The 17,355-nt window shown below is 39.5% G+C and overlaps 1 protein-coding gene across 1 annotated transcript in view; it reads left to right on the top strand.

The window, feature by feature from the left end:
- INTU (inturned planar cell polarity protein) overlaps nt 1-13,848 on the top strand; it is a 49,089-nt gene extending 35,241 nt beyond the window's left edge. The window contains exons 9-16 of the mRNA XM_054561928.1: nt 128-181; nt 4,275-4,337; nt 5,069-5,290; nt 5,914-6,387; nt 7,709-7,806; nt 9,316-9,505; nt 11,785-11,942; nt 13,737-13,848. Of these exons, the coding sequence (XP_054417903.1) occupies nt 128-181; nt 4,275-4,337; nt 5,069-5,290; nt 5,914-6,387; nt 7,709-7,806; nt 9,316-9,505; nt 11,785-11,942; nt 13,737-13,848 (1,371 nt within the window). The remainder of the gene's footprint in view (nt 1-127; nt 182-4,274; nt 4,338-5,068; nt 5,291-5,913; nt 6,388-7,708; nt 7,807-9,315; nt 9,506-11,784; nt 11,943-13,736) is intronic.
- The last annotated feature ends 3,507 nt before the right edge of the window (nt 13,849-17,355 follow it).

The raw sequence follows: 17,355 nt of genomic DNA, 5'->3' as shown, positions 1-17,355 counted from the left end.
TCTTAAATAATACAATGAAGAAAGATACATATTCAATTCTTCAAGTAATTATTGAACACTTTTACATCGCCATTATTGAAAAGTAACTATGAGTCAAATGATTGTGTTACTCTTTTATTCCACATAGGTGGAATTAGACACGGCATTGAGTGACTTGGAGGCTGCAGATTTCGCAGAACTGGTAAGAGAAGCAGTGAATTTTAGGAAAGCCACAATGTTGATTTCTCATTTTGCAAATCAGTCATTATTCTCCACATTTTGCAAGTGGGCATGCAATAGTCTGGAAATGCGGAACGCTAGGTCTCTGTCTTGACATGGACAAAATCTGGTTTGCTCGCCTTGGGATGTTCTACTCAGTTAAAAATAATTGTTACATAGTGTATATATAATGATTAATTAACATTAGTATCATTAAGAACTGGACTTTGTGAGACCAGACATATACAGTATTGATGAAATCAAATAAAAACCCTGTAGATCTGAATTTAAATGGAAAGTGTTGATGTAGTTTTTTTTGTTTTGTTTTTGTTTTTTTAAAAATATATCATCTTTATTATATATTCTTCCATTACCATTTAGTCCCCTCATTCCCCCCTCCCCCTAGAAGTCACCGCACCGCTGTCCATGTCCCTGAGTCCTTTCTCCTTTCTGCTCCATCCCTCCAGCCCCAACCTCCCCCGCCCACTAGCTGTCATCTGTTCTCCATCTGTGAGTCTGTCTCTGTTTTGTTTGTTGGTTCAGTTTGTTCCTTAGATTCCACATATGAATGAAATCATATGGCATTTGTCTTTCTCTGACTGGCTTTTTTCACTTAGCATAATGTTCTCCAGGTCCATCCATACTGTTGCAAAGGGTAAAATTTTATTCCTTTTAATGGCCAAGTAGAATTCCATTATCTAAATGTCCCATACTTGTTTTATCCACTCATCTATTGATGGACACTTGGGCTGCTTCCTTATCTTGGTGATTATAAATAACACTGCAGTGAACACAGGGTGTTCATGTCCTTTCAAATTAGTGTTTTGGGTTCCTTCAGATATATTCCCAGGAATGGGATTGCTGGGTCAAAAAGCATTTCCATTTTTAATTTTTTTTTGAGATATCTCCATACTGCTTTCCACAGTGGCTGCACCAGTCTGCAATACTACCAACAGCCTAAGGATTCCCCTTTCTCCGCATCCTTGCCAGTTTTTAATATTTAAAAAAATGTATTTCCTAGCTCTGCCCAATTAAAAAGTCCAGGATGTGACTAGCACCCAGGCCATGGTGCATAAATAATATTTCTTGCTAAAAGGAACCAAGGCTTTTAAGAGAAATGGCTGAATCCAGATTTGGGCCTGAAAATATACATGACAAGCCTGGCAACTTCTTGTTGTATCAGGAATCAAGAAGCCTTTCAAAAATTATTAGGGTTAATGTAGGGTTCAAGTAATAAGGAGACAGCTTAGAGAGGTTCCCACCTGCGTGTCTGTAAGGGTAATAACTGCAAGGGCTTGAAACATATCAGGTACGTTTAAGTCCATGAGTTCATAATAACATGAAAGAAAAAAATAAATGTATTGGTCAACTTGGGATGATGTGAGAGAACCAAGTCATTATGGTGAAAACTGGTAAATAAGAAAAAAGAATCAAACATTTATCTGCCTTTCCTATATGAACCAAACCTCAAGGTGACCAAATAGAGATGGAAGGGGGGTTTTCTCTATGGAAGTGGTTTGCCTGATGTGTCAAGAAAGAATGACACAATGTCACCACTTGGCGATTCCCCCAGCGCATCGGTGGGCCTAAGCAATGATTTCAGTAGCTGTTAACATCACACACCAAAAAGCCAGCCACACAGGATGTGGGTCCAGATGGAAGCACACACGCCACCTATGAAGTGAGTTTCATCAGGTCCCGAGATCTAACTCCGAGTTTCCAGGGAATACCAGGGGAAAGGGACATGTTCAGTGAGCCTCGAGGGATGGGGGTTGCAATCAGCGAAACCCAGACTGGGAAACATGATGAGACAGCTGCTTCAGTAAATAAATTAGAAGGGGAGAGGTGGGGGAAGGTGAGAGAGAACCTATTACTTATAAGAGACTTAAGAAACATATCATTATATGGGCCTCACTTGGATCCTGATTCAAAGAAACAAAATTTTAAAAAATATCTATGAGACAATCAAGACAATGTAAATACTGGTAACTGGCTATTTGGTGAAAGTAAGTCTTTTGATGTGGCGATGCTATTAGGGATATATATTTTTTAAGTCCTGTTTCAGAGACACATTCTGAAGTATTTAAAAGTGGAATGACATAACACCTGGGGTTGATCTGGCAAGAATTCAGCAGGAAGCGAGGAGGAGGAGGAGAGGGATGTAGGTGCGGCAGAAATAGCCACATGCTGGTCGTAATTGGAGTGGGTGGGGATGGGGGCACAGGAGCTACTTACACTCCTCTAGTTTTGTATAAAAAGTAAATGGGAAGTTAGGAAGTCGAAGCAGTGGGGCGGATCATTCTTAAGAAGAATGCTGTAAAAGTGGGGAAAGGGTATTAGCTGGAAGGGGTGACTTAGTCTTAACTAAGATCCTAAGCAAATAAAAGAGTATTTTGTGAAAATAATAGAAATTGAAGCATGGTGAACTTTTTATAGGTCATACATTTTTTTTCACCAATGGAGAATGTTTAGATCGATACTAATCATTAGGAGCAGTTTAGATCTAAAGTATTAAAATATCTGGGTTTTAGGAACTTAGATCCAATAGGTTTAATGAAAACGCTAATCCATGCCTTTATAGAACATCATTTGAATGAGCAGTGGAACTAGCAATATTTTCTATCGTTAAAAAAGGATCTATTGGGATTCCTTGGATACATCAAGACAATTCATAAAAGAAAAAAAAAGATAAACTCAGAACATAAAATGTTACAACCGCTTTGGAAAACTGTTTGCCAATTTTTAAATAACCTAAACATACTAATCCTATCTCTTTGTCCAAGAGAAAGGAAAGCCTGGGTCTGTAGAGAGACCTGCAAACGTTTTCATAGCAGCTTTGTTTGCAATAGCCAAAAACTGGAAGCGATTCAAGTGTCATCAACGAGGTGAATAGTTTTTAAGAAGTATTATTAAGACATAATTTACATTCTTGGGTGCTGCTTTAGGGTCAGCCCATCTCCCCTCCACCCCTGGCCCCTGGCAACCACCGATCTGTTTTCCATCCCTGGAGTTTTTACCTTCTCTGCTGTGTCGTGTAAGTTGACTCGTGCAGCAGGGGTCTGACTTCTTTCATGTAGCATAATGCGTTTGAAATCCCTCACCCCGTTGTATGTATCAGGACTTCGATCCCTTTTATTGTTGAGTAGTATTCCACTGCACGATGTATCATAGTGTCTATCCACTCCCCAGGTGAAGGCTATTTAGGTTTCCAGTTTTTAGTTTTCTTTAGGTTTTATTTTTTTTAATTACAAAATTAATGCATACATGTTAGGTTAAAATGCAAACCTGGTGATTAAAAGCAAATGTCCGCCCTGCTCATCCCTCTCCACAGTTCCATCCCCAATTATAACTGCTCTTATAGGTTGGAACGTATTCCTCCAGACCTTTTTCTATAGACATCCCCATGTACAAACCAACCCCCCTGTATATATACATACACGTGTATCTTCAGGGCTGCTCTTTTTAACAAAAGCTGCATCATAGTGATGTTTTGTTCTGCAGCTTGCATTCTTTGCTGAACAGTACATCCTAAAACATTTCATACCTGCTCCTATAGATCAGCCTTAGCTCTTAACAAAGGTATGATATGCTGTGTTATGAACATAGCTAGTTCCGTTAACCATTCTCCATTGCTGAAACTCACTTTATCTCCAATTTTGCATATTACAAATAATTCTACTATTAAAGAGTATGTATTAACATTTTTTTACATACTACTCAATAGTCTCTAAATAGGTTGTACCAATTTGTACTTTCAAAAACAGTATATGGTAATATTAGCTACTCTAGATGGTGTATAGTATAGAAGCTTTTGTATTGATACATTTGTTTTATGGTAATCCCTCTTGGTGTAACAAATCTTATGTTGATTCTTAGATGTCTCTAATCAACAGTTTCCTATAAGAATCAAAAATAAGACTGCTCTCAAACTACTTATTTCGCATATTATCTTTCACCCTAATATTGATTTCTAATAAAGGTACCATGAAAAGTTCAGTTATTAAAAAACGTAGTTGCCATTTTAGCTGTTGTTGCTTAACTAGGATTTTTAAACCCACTGTGTTTTCTTCCCCCAGTCTGAGGGTCACTGCGACATGAGGCGGCTGTATACGATTTTAGGGTCTTCTCTGTTTTACAAGGTAAGATGAGGCTTGATTCTTTTATGAATATCAAACAGCTATATGAATGGACCTAGATTTTCTCAAACTTTTACAAACATGAAAAATACATGTACTCTTTTTTTCTGAATGTGGGTACCCTGAAGTTAACATCTTGAAACTTGTAGCTACGTATTTATAAGTACAATGAACATTTCTGGTTCATTGTGTTCTAAAGCATCTAAAAACTTATAAAGGGGCAATTGTACTCAAAGAGCCAACAGTGTAAGAGAGGAGAGGGTGCTTTCCAGATTTCCTTTTGCAGTAGTATGCGGGTTTCTTATCTTCAGACATAACCATGCATCTTTTTAATAAATCTTTTAATGTTAAGTAGTTGTCTTCCAAGTAAAGAAAGTTGAGCATCGAATGAATTTAGGTACTTTCATTTTTTAATTCCTGATTCTCCACTTTCCATCCTCATAATTCAGTTCTGTTCTACTTTTGCCAAATGCTCAGGCTTTACACTACTCAGAGGTGATCTTGCTTTGTGCTACTGTCTACCCGTTGTAGACTTAAGTTATTATAAATATTTGATCCTAGTTGACCTCAGGGTGGCGGGGGAGGAATAATTACTTTTATGATGTCTTTATTCCATTTGAACCTGGAATATTTTAAGCCAGCTGAATAAGGACCTATAAAACTCTTACAAATATATTATGGGATTATTGCTTGATCCTACTGGTTGACTTGTATTCTCTGTGGTTAAATTCAAGGGCTATTTGATATGCAGCCACTTGCCTAAGGATGACCTTATTGATATCACTGTGTACTGTCGCCACTATGGCCTACTGCCTTTAGCAGCAAGACAAAGAATCGGCCAGTTGGTCATATGGAGGGAAGTGTTCCCTCGATGTCACCTCCAGCCTTCTACAACCTCAGACACTGACGCCTTCCCGGAGCCTGCAGGCAGATATTTTTTACTAATTGTCGGCTGGGTGAGTTTACCTTGGTTTCTTTCTTGTTTTTTTTGTGTTTGTTTGTTTGTTTGTTTTGCCTTTTACTAGCTAAATAAATACACAAATATGATAAAATTATGAGCATGTCAATATGAGTATTCAAGAAAATGATACATTCCCCTTATTTCTTTCCTTTAGCATCCATTCAATACTCATGGAGAAATATCAATGAAACCCAGGATAAGATTTTAGCAGTTTCTTCAGATCTTTTGTCACCATTTCTATAGTGGCTTTATCCCCTGGTTTGTTTGGGGGAATAGAGGGAGACAAACAAAAAATATGGACTCAGGATAATATGTGATTATAAATTAAAGGACTTTCAATCATTGAGGCTCTTTGAAAGCTCCCTTAGGGAATTCCACGTGCCAAAAGTAGTGACTGATGGTACATCAGGATAAGGCAGTATGGAATTTGTTTTCCAGGGTGACCGAGAAGTGCTGAGAATTACTAAGAAGGAAATGGGAGGGAGGAGTTTTTAATAATTTTCACATGGTTATGCCATATGCCCATATGGCTTCAGTATTCATAAATTGATACATGCGTATTGCATATAAATATCTTCATGTAGCTAAATTTATCCTAATAACTTGTTTTCCTTATAGAGGCATTATATGTTGTGTGTACTCTTAGAAGCTGGAGGCTGCGCATCCAAAGCTATTGGGAATCCTGGACCAGATTGTATATACGTGGATCAGGTCAAAACAACTCTTCACCAGCTGGAAGGAATGGACTGCCGCATAAATGAACGGCTGGAATCTTCTCCAAGCCCCTGCTTGTCTTGTGCTGACTGGTTCCTTGCCGGATCACATGAGAAATTAGATTGTTTGACAACCTCACCAATCCTCAGTAGGCTACAGGGTACTTCCAAAGTAGCCACCTCCCCAACGTGCAGAAGAGCTCTTTTCGGTGACTACTCCTTAAAGACACGTAAGCCCAGCCCTTCCCGAAGCAGTGGAGGCCCTGACAACGTCTGTGAGGGTGGCGAAGGCGGCGGCCCGAGCCCCCACACTACACCGGATGCAGAACGGAAGCAGAGAGAGGCTGATGGCTCGGAAGAGAGTGGGGCCTTGCTCAGGGTGTGTGTGCATTCACGTGCGCGCGCCGTGGGAGCTAAGTTGTCTTTCCAGTCCTTGTCTTACAATGGCAGGAGGATTCTTAACGGCAGAGCATTCTTTGTTTGAACTGGTGGTGGTTGGGAAACCAGTGATTTAGAACCAAAAAGAGGAAGAAATAACAAATAATATCCAGGACATCTGCTTTGACACTGTTTACAAGGAGGGGAACTCTTTAATCCTGCTTTCCCTGGTCATCTCCTCTCTGTTCACAATGTCAACAGGGAACAGCCGCGCTGTGGGGCATTTAGTGATCTGACTACATAGCCAATAAAAGGTTCAACAGAAACAGAAAGAGAATCAGTAACTTAAAATAGATGGGTGTGTCTTGCTCTATTTTTCTATAGTTTTTTTTTTTAAATCTGCACCTGTGAAGATGTGGTCTCCATACTCAAGAATTGAAAATGTGACTGTTAAGCAAAGAGCATGTTCATTTGTCAGACTGCTTATTTATCATTTTCTGTGTGTATTCTTTTTTCATAAAAGCACCATACTATAGCGAAATGATTATCCTTAATCCCCCCCCGGGGGGCTTTCTACCTATTCCAATAATGTTGCTGTTTTGAAAATTTTTGAAAGTTGTCATTTGGGTGGGTGGAGGTGACAAAGCACGAAGAAGGAGTCTGAGAAGGGGCAGGAATGACGTACGAGATTCTGAATGTCATGGTACCAACAACCATGGACTTGGTCCCGTGATTCCAGACAACAGGGCCCTCGGGGAGCCCCAGGTGGGGGTATTGAGGGGGCGCTCCCACTGGTAGCGCACTCATTATCCCAGTCAGTGAAATGGGTAGGAAATACAGTTTAAGACTGTTTGGAACAAATTAAGGAGCCATGAATAACTCCTAAGAAAAACCGAATTAATCTCTAAGCTTTAGCCATTCAACAAATGTTGATTGGACACCTACTCTGTGCCCAGGGCTCTGTGACACAAAGGAGATACAGTGATGCAGAAGATACAGCCCCTGCCTCCGAGGAGTGCAGTCTGGAGAGGGAGGCGAGGACACATTCGTATAAATTATGGCAAAACTTGGTAGAGGCTCCCAAGTGGCCCTGGTGGAAAGTTTTCAGGGAGAACGTTCATGTCCTGCTATGACATGGCCCCTGGGTCTCTGACAGCAAGAGGTAACCCAAGAGACACAAGTTAGCACTGCAGATGTTTAAAGGCAACATTGCAAAATAGTGAATAGTTAGTTCCCTTAGAAGGCTAATTAATTTTTACATTATTTCTGCTATTTGACGCCATTGTTAGATATAAACTGACCTACTTAACTATATTTTTCAGGTCATTAAAAAGAAGTCTGCTCTTCTAAATCCATTTCATATGGGGAACTTGAAAAAGGACCTTTCAGAAAAAGAATTGGAAATATATAACACGATGAAGTAAGGAACTTCCTTATAATATTCTTTTCCAATTAAACTCTGCCTTCAAGGAAATTTGACAATGAGAAAGTACAAGTCCATAATGTATAGAGCTTTTATTCAGCAACTGTAATTACAATATTTCTTACGTATCAAAGATAATACTTATGCTATTTGCCTAATTATCTCCATAACACATATAGGAAGCATAAAAGATAAAAAACATACATACCAAGTAATAGTTCAAATGTGAAAACCACCCTTTCTCTCTCTTCCTCAGGTAACCTTCCTTTTATGTGTCTAATTTTTAAAGTCGAGTTTACTCTTTTTAGACTCAGATGCTGTGGCGTGGCGCCCAGATAAGGGTGCTGGTGATCGGGAGTGCTCACTCCCAGTGCCCAGCGGGGGCGACCGAGGCGGGATCTAGGCTCAGAGCTGACATAGGCCTTTTCCTTGCCTCTGTGCTCATAGTGGAAAAAGTAATCAACTGGAGGAATTTTTTACTATAGACATTAGAAGCAGAATGGGACACCTTGAGTGTTTGAGAGGCAGATGGGGGATTGCTGTCCATAGAGTTAAAGACTTTCAGTCAGAAGTTAGCAGTGGAGAGAAAAAAGCGCGGTATAGTGGAGCAAGTTTCATAGTCACCTAAGCTCTGCCATTTCGCTGTGGGACCTCATGGTTAAAATGAGGATGGTACTATTTAATAACCTGCAGGGTCAGTACGAGAAATAAGACTCGATACTTGAAAGCACTTAATCCTGGTGCACAGAGAGCATTCAGTATATTATTATCATTCTGTTGTTCTTTGGCTCTGCTCACTAATTAATGGTAGAAATAAGCAGTATGTGTAAGTTCTGTTGCCTGTCTGAGACCTACCTAAACAGGGAGAGAAAGGATGAAGAATATGGAGAAATGAAAATAGTAAAAGAACACAGAAAAAAAAGTAAGACCGTAATAATAGGAAATAGAATACAACTAGTAATTGCTATAGTATTTGAGAATATTAACCAAGCTCTGCAGTTGGTAATAATTTTATTTTTCTTCAGGATTGTCAATTTAACTAGCATGGTATTAATGCTGCTAACTTAAATGTGTTTCATTTATTGGAAGATTTTTTTTTTTTTAAATATGTGAACCACCCTCAACTGATAGCATGTTTATAACTTGTAGAGATCTGGGCCAGACATGGGCTGATTTATTCATTACCAACAATGGAAAAAGAGGAAGTTGGCCAATTTGGATTGTTTAGCAAAGGGACGATTAGGTTACTTGCAAATGAATTGGTGTTTATTTATCCTTGCATAATATGTAATACTTGCCTCCATTAAGGGAATTGATAATACCCTCTCCTGTACTTCAGTAAAGGAGGAAGAGGGAATTCAGTGTTTGGCCTAGTTTCCCTTGCCTAATTATTCTCCCAATATTACATTGTAGATTTAAAAAAAAAAATCTTATTAGGAGCCTACACAATTCAAAATGGAGCAATTTTTCAAAGTTTACTTCAATATCTTTTACTTTTTTTTCAAGATTGACGTCTGGTCCAGAGAACACACTTTTCCACTATGTTGCCTTAGAGACAGTGCAAGGGATCTTCATTACTCCTACCCACGCAGAAGTGGCCCAGCTCGGCGGCTCTGTCCACCCTCAGCTAATAAGGAACTTCCATCAGTGCTGCCTCTCCATTCGTGCGGTTTTCCAGCGGACCTTGGTGGAAGAGGTAGGGCGCTGCTCTAAGTGTGGTTTTCTGCCGGTTTCATTTCCAGATTTCCAAATACCCTCTCTAAAAGCCCTTTCTGTGTAATCACTTTGTCCAGTAATGACCGTTTTCATTTAAAATTTTTTTTAAGTCACCCAGTCTCACTTGATTGCACAAGGATCATACCCACAGTCCTTAACTTCAAAGCTCTGTTTCATAATCCTGAGTTTGATATTCTAGGTTACTGTTTCAGGAAATGGTGGACCTGTCCTTTTATGTAGCGAAGTAGAATGTCGTAGCTTAGAATGTAAATTAGGCTCCCATATTTGATATCTATGACTCAACCATTACTGGGACAGTAATATCTACCAGTTGGTAACTCTGGTAATTCTTTTAAGTATTCAACCAGCAGTATGGGGGTATTTTGGAACATAATGGGATAAGCTACAGCAGTAGACGCAATGCTGTTGCAAATATTTTAGCCACCTGGTTGATTGGTTGCTTGCTTTTCCATCCAGAATGAAATTTCACTTAATATTGTACCTTGTGGATAAGTATTTCTAGAAAAGGATAGACACACAGAAGTTTAGTTGTGATTGGTCACTTGTCATAGACGCCCCCCAAGGCAAAAACCTCCTGAAGATAATGATAATGTATAGAGCAGTATGTGTATTCGCAATCTAAATTTGTGAAAAAATTGGGTTTAAAGGTGGCAGAACATTGGGCTAGGAGAGGAATCCTGGACTGAACCTCACCTCTTACTCTCTCCTCAGCTGTAAAGTGACAGGCTGAATTATGAAATTTCTTAGGGCTCAGTTAGCAGTAAAGTTCTGTGTCTTATAGGATTTTTTCTTCAAGCTAACAGAAATTGGTACTTAGCAAAATGGTATATTTAATCATATATTCCTGTACACTTTGCATTCTTATGTTCCTCCTTTCCTATTTAACACAACTCGTAGATTCTATAAGGGAGCATCCCATTAGCTTATTCAGTAATATGTGGTAATATAAATTAACATTCCCCATTTTATTTAAATATTGAGGCACCTACTCTATCCCAGACACTATGCTAGGTACTGGCAATACGTCAGTGAACAAAACGAACCCCCTTTCCTCATGAAGCCTATATTCTGATAGGAGCCACTAACGAATGAGCAAGTAGTGAAATATGTCGAGTAGGACACGTTACAAAAGGAATAATAAAATGGGGAGGAAGAGAGGTGAGGGCTGCTATTTCCAAAGATCTCTCTGGTCATGTCAAGTAATAGGTGAACAGAGAGCTGAGTGAAGTGAAAGAGCAAGCCCAGTGGTGAATCTGGAGGCAGGGCTTCCAGACAGAGGGACCAGCGGTGCCAAGCCACAGAGGTCAGCGTGGCCGAGAGCAACAGAGCGGCCGCGTGGGCAGGAGACGGCCAAGGCCGCAGGGCCGGGTCACGCGTGGCCGGACAGACGAGGACTTGGGCTTTGTTCTGAGGGAGATGGGAGGTTCTTGGACAGCTCTGAGCAGAGCAGGGCCATGATCCTTAGTTTTGAAAGGCTCCCTCAGGCTGCTGCGGGAGGACCCGGGCTATAGGGTAGAAGGGTGGCAGGAGGGACCAGTTAGGAGGCTATGGAAGTTCTCAAAGCAGGAAGCATGGCGGCTTCTGGATGCCGGGTGCGTCCTGGAGGGTGAGCCAAAGGGTCTGTTGGTGGGTTAAAAGAGAAAAAAGAACCAAGGGCCATTCTACTGTTTTGGCCTGAGCCTTACAAAAAGTCTTTATATTCCACATACGCCATCGTTTTGCTAGTGATTTAATCAATGGGAAACTTACAAAGAGTACATCAGAGGAAGAGACAATACTGCTTTAAGTTTAATGTGTTTTAAGTACTTTTAAAAATAATCTACGTAGTAATCTTCTCATTAGTAATCTATTCATTAAGCGCCTACTGTGTACCAAGCACTTTTAAAAGAATACAAAGATGAGTAGCAGACCATCTCTGCCCTGAGAAAGAATCTTACGATGTACTGGGGAAGACAGACCTATAAACTGCTAATACAATATAATGCACTACTAATATAGAGCTATGACCAAAATGTTCCCTGGGAGAGTCAAGGGACACTTGATCCGTAAAGTCTCTCTTAGGAGGCAGTATTTTTAGTTAAGTATGAGGAAGAGGAGAAATTTTCCTGCAGGTAAGGAGAAGAATGTCGTTACAGGCTCTTAAGGATTAGGATCAGCCAATTCAGATCTCTATGTGAAAACATTTTGAAGTGACACTATTAATACCCGTTAATACTAATAACACCTATTAATTTGCAGAAAAAGAAAGCACCAAATGTTGCAGACCCTTCGGGTTCCATCGATTCCGTCTCTCCTCCAAACCCTGTGAAAGAACACGGGGTGTTGTTTGAGTGCTCACCTGAAAACTGGGCCGACCAGAGGAAACCGGCGCCGGTCATGGCGTACTGGGTGGTCGGGTAAGTGGGGAAGAGCATCTGAGAGTGGAGTGAAGTGCTAGGGGAGAGAAAGAAGAGCAGTGGTCCAGGAGAGAAAGCTTTAAGATACAGGTGTGCAATTATTAGTCTAACTATACTATTTTACTCTATTTTAGAATTTTATTGTATTTGCTAAGTAAGTCCTTTAAATTCCTCCCAAGTCTTTTTCTGCTAAAGACAAAAAGCTCAGCCAGTTCTCTTACAAAATTATATTAGTAATAAACTAAAAAACAACGATTTCCCAATTTTAGGGCTATTTCCTTCCTTCTTTCCTTCTGCCCACCTTTCTCTCCCTCTCCCCTTCACTCTCCCCCCTCTCACCCCCTACCAACTACAAGACGCCACCTGACTGGCTGCTGCCCACGCCTGTTTCCGCCGCCAGTCACTGTCCTCCCCCAGCCCACCTGCGCCGCGCATGGGCACAATCCAGCCTCGTTCCTGCTGTTCCTCGTCTGGGGGGTGTTCTGCCTCTTAACCTTTGCGTCTGGCTCCTTGACATTCACACCAGTGCCGACAGGTTATCTCCTGAAACAGAGGATCCATAATCTCTTCCCTGCATTAAAAGTGCTACAGAGTGGTGCTCTATTATGTAACCCTGTTACTATTTATTTTCTTGTTTGTGTATGGTCTTTCTCCCCCTCACCAGAATGTCAGCTCTGTGAGGTCTGTCTTGGCCAGCACTGGCACCTAGCACGTATATTAATAAATACATAACAACTTAGTAAATGGAGCTGTGCCTGGCAAACTGTGATGGTAGGTGGGTGGTGTGGCAAACAGAAAGGTAGAGTCGCATGCATTGCATCTGATGGCCTTGCATCTAGCAAAAAAAACCAAACTATGCTCAGGTATCTATAGATTTATGGATGTATTATATGGATATAGCTATACATATGTTTATATAGAGAGATATATAGTTAGATAAATAGATAGGCAGACAGACTTGAGTCACGTGATAAAATCAGAGATGCCTGCACGCCACCCTGCTAAGCTCCCTGGTGATTCTGATGTGTCATCAACCAAGCTTGGGAGCATCAGCGTAAGTTCAGTTCTGTGTATTGTGATCAGAGCTGTACTACTGGACAGTTAAGCCGGGAGCAGCACATGGAATGGTGTGGATGGATACACAAGAGAATAGAGACAGGAACAGTTCGTTAGGCACACAGGCAAGCGTGTAGAGGAGCCTTAACTGCATTCACAGCAGCTGGAATAAAAAGAATCAAGAGGTGCTGAATTCTGATGGTGCAGGTCTATATAGAACAGAGACATTTATGGAAGTCAGGCAGAACTAGCCCAGCTTTAAATAGTTTGATTTGGATACAGCAGTATTAATTTTATATTTTAACTCTTGAAGAAAACCAAGTAAAGTTTCACTGTTAATCCCAATTCAACACTATCTGTAAAATGAGCTATCATATATATAAAATGTTTTAATAATAATTAAACTTTAGAAAGTAAATGACAAGAACTGTCGTGCTTAAGATGGTGGTACTACCAGTGGCTTTATCATAATAATAACTGAATTTAATACTTAAAAACTGAGGGTTATGGTAATACATACTAGTAAAATAGGCTTTTTACACTCTGGAAAAATAAAAACAATTGACCTAAGCATATATTATTTATTTAAAAGTAAATCTAGCTGCATGCTTCTCTACTATAGATTTAGATTAGTGTTTTAATTTGTTACCGATACTTTCAGAAACAAAAGGTAAATTGAAAGTGAACTTTTTTTTCCTTTGTTTTTTGAATTTCTAAAATAAGTGCTTTTCTCTACAGGAGACTGTTTCTTCATCCCAAAGTTCAAGAACTTTACATCTGTTTTCATGACTCAGTCACAGAAATTGCCATTGAAATGGCTTTTAAGTTGTTTTTTGGGTTGACCTTGTAGCTGTGTTGTGTTGCCACAGAGCAACACTGTCCGTGGAGCACTGGGGAGTCTCAGGATCGCTGAAATCCACACGCAGAAGACAAGGGTTTGCTTCTTTTCGCTGTTCAGTGTTGAACATAGTGTTGTTGAATATTGAGATCATTTGCTGTTGGATTTTATGCACTAGATCTTATGTACTATTGTGAAACTTTTGAAAAGCTTTGTGATCAAAATATGAAGGAATTGTTAACTTATTTCCATTTTGGTATATAACATTAATTTATTGACTAGTTTGAAATAATGTGAGGTGTTTTATATAAAAATAATATAGGAAATATTTATCTTGGAAAAGTACCCAATTCATTGTGTATTTATCTCAAGACTAATATTGAGTCTGGTGAAAGAATCATGAAACTGAGGAGCATGACCAGATCCTGTAACTAAGTAGTGCCGTGACCAGGAGCGAGTCTTTGTACCTCTCTGAGCTCAGGGCATTAAGGCATCATGGGTATGAAGGCACTTTGTTTAAAAGTATTTATTGAATGTCTTAAATTCCTTGATATTTCCCCCAAAGCACCATGACCTAATTTAATATTGAGAATTATTAATAAATGCAGCTACTGATCACCTGAGATTATCAAACAGACTGAAAACTAGGGTTTTATCATAATGGACTTTTTGTTTGTTTGTTTCACTTAATGAAATTTTAGTCTGTTGAACAGCATTTCTAGTATCACAGAATCATATTGACCACTACTAAATAACTGAAATAGAAAGACAAAGTAAACTACTGGTGCTGATTAGGGGAAATCATTTGCTGTAATAGAGATGTGTACCGTAATGTCCATGTGGTAGAGACTGACATTTTTAAAAATGAAACCAAACATCGTCTTGGTTTTAAGGCAACATTGCAAGTAAACTTAGCGGACCCTTTTTCCCAAATATGTTCATAGTCACATCTGAAAGGAGATCAGTCTGACTACTGGATAACAAATGCCTGTCTACCACCACTTTCTTCAGTAAAGTGGACAAAGTGACAGTGCTCACACTGTGGAGGTGTGTACTCTCTAGCAGGTATGGAAACATTCTTAACTTGGATTTTGTTAGCATCCTGCACATGGTCTCTTTCACCAAGACTATTAATATAATAGATTATATAACTACTATTTTTTTTAAATATCAAGTACTGTCTTATCACCATGATATACAAGGTGGGGCAAAAGGTTTAGAGTTGTTCATATGGAAAATAATACAATAATTAACAAATAATAATACAAGAATAAGCTGGATTTTGTGTACTCACAACTGTAAACCTACTTTTGCCTCACCCTATATTTTTAGTCCCCCAAAATTCCATCTCTCTCCTCCTCCTTTAACTGTCATTGGTTTATTTTTGTGGGGTTAGAGAACTGTACTTAGCAAGAGAGAGTTTCTTATTTGTGCCAAGGGACTGTAAATGATGATATATACACACTAGATAGTAAATTTCCAGTGCCTCCTTTTTTATATTTCTAATATAAAGGGGAAAAGCCTATGAAACCAATTTAGTAGGTTTGTCTGCTTGGTACATTCTTGAAAATATTGTGAATAATTATTTGTTGTGTGTGAGTTCCCTCTACTAAATAGTGCCTGGCACATGTTATGTGCTATACAAGTGTTAGCTGCTGCTGCTGCTACTATTATTACCAAATATCCATGGGTTGAAAACCAAGGAGTCAGCTAAGTCATCCCTGCTACTGTACAAGGTATTGGAAAGAAGCTGAGGAAAAGTGTTCAGCACTAAACACTTTTGAGAACAAGGATTTTTATACTTTGGTTATTTTTAAAAATATTGTTCAATGTTATTAAAACTTTAGTCTATACACTAAACTGTATGAAAATGATTGAATTTCTATAGCTATATTTCTATAGTCTACATAATTGCGGCTATTTTTATACATTATTGATTGTTTTTAATAAAGATGGTGTGGAGATTTGTTTGTGGTTGTGTTGCCTCTTCATGCATTGGCCCGAAAAATGTTTATCGAATTTCTCCTCTGTGCCGAGCGCTGTTCTGGGTGCTGGGGATGCAGCCGTGGGGGGAACAGAACAGCTGAAGATTCCCGCCCTCAGTGGGGGTGAGGACACCAAGGCTCGGAGACTCCATACTTTTCATGTTAACATATAAATCACCAGCATTGTTTTTGTTCCCTCAATCAGTAAGTAAAATGCAGTGCAGCAAGTTTAAATAAATGTTTTCAGCTCAGTCTATTGAAAAGAGCTGATCTAAAGCTCTTAAGGTCAAAAAAGCTACATTTCTAAGTACATTCAGTTCTGCTGCCTTCTGTCAGTGAATGTCTATCATAAATAAGCTTGATGATATCATAATGAATATGTTATAAACATACTCAACTACAGAGTCAAATGCAGGGGTGAGGAGAAAAGGAAGCAAGAAAGGAAGAAAGAACTGCCCTAAGGAGCAGCTTTTCTGTCCTCTGAGACACTTAGGTTCCCTGTAACCAGAGATGTTTCCTTTGACCTCTCTGGCACCTTGGAGTGAGAGTCAAGTAATCGCCCCCTTAAGTTTCTCCCTGTGTACTTGTTAACGTTTCAAATTCCCTTTAAGGAGATTGAAACCTTTCATTTTTCAGATTTTTGCAAGTATAACACCAACCATTTATTTCTTGAATTTGCGGTGGATTTCACAAAGGATCCTGAGGTCAATGCAATGAAAAACTTGAAATTTTTTAATGAAAGAAGTTTTTACAACTTTAAATTTTTTAAGCCTAGGAATAATGAATAATGCAATTGCTTCAGAAAGATTAATCTGGTGGCAACAAGTCAAATGGAGAGAGACGCAGGCTGAAAAACCAGTCACGAGTGGAACAGGCCGCTCTGCAAAGGAAAGCAGCATGAAACACCAGACCAGCAGGACTTGCCAGCTTGTTTTACTTGAGGTAATCAAAATAGTAACAAAACTCCTACTCTGGAATCCTTTTGGCCTACAGATTTGTTTTTTCACTAGCATGGAAAATGTTATAACACACTTCCTAGAATGAAGACAAAATTAAAACCTAAGTTCAAAAATGTCAGTAACTCAGGTTTTCCGCAGGTCCTGCAGAGTGAGGGATGATAAAATGGGGTCCCCATTTATGAGAAACCATCCAACAGGGTATAAAAAGGAACCAGGAAGAGATTGCAGAGGGATCTCTAGGATACACGGATTTTTAAAAAGGGAGGCAGAAGGAACTAGAGACAGACATGCGGTACTGAGTATTCTTGCCCAAACAGTCAAACCTGAGTCTGATCAGCCTCAGAGGAGGTTTCCAAGTGTGGTGGGTGGGCGAGAGGTGTAGGTGTCACCCAGACATCAGGGCCTCCACAACGTCAAAACTTTCATTAATATGTAATAACTGAGACAACAACTGCCAGTTCCTTTCTCATTCTCGCCTTTTCTTTAGTGGAGTTTTCCAGCAGCCACACGAAGTGTGACATTGCAACTGGCTGGAAGGCAATTATAGGGGGAACCCCAAGAAACCTAATTTTTTA

Source organism: Pteronotus mesoamericanus, unplaced genomic scaffold (genome assembly GCF_021234165.1).
Source record: "Pteronotus mesoamericanus isolate MK-2021 breed Mesoamerican mustached bat unplaced genomic scaffold, CSHL_Meso_final contig_163, whole genome shotgun sequence".
Lineage (NCBI taxonomy): Eukaryota > Metazoa > Chordata > Mammalia > Chiroptera > Mormoopidae > Pteronotus > Pteronotus mesoamericanus.
Note: the sequence above shows the minus strand (reverse complement) of the source record. Positions and strands in the feature narration are given on the sequence as shown.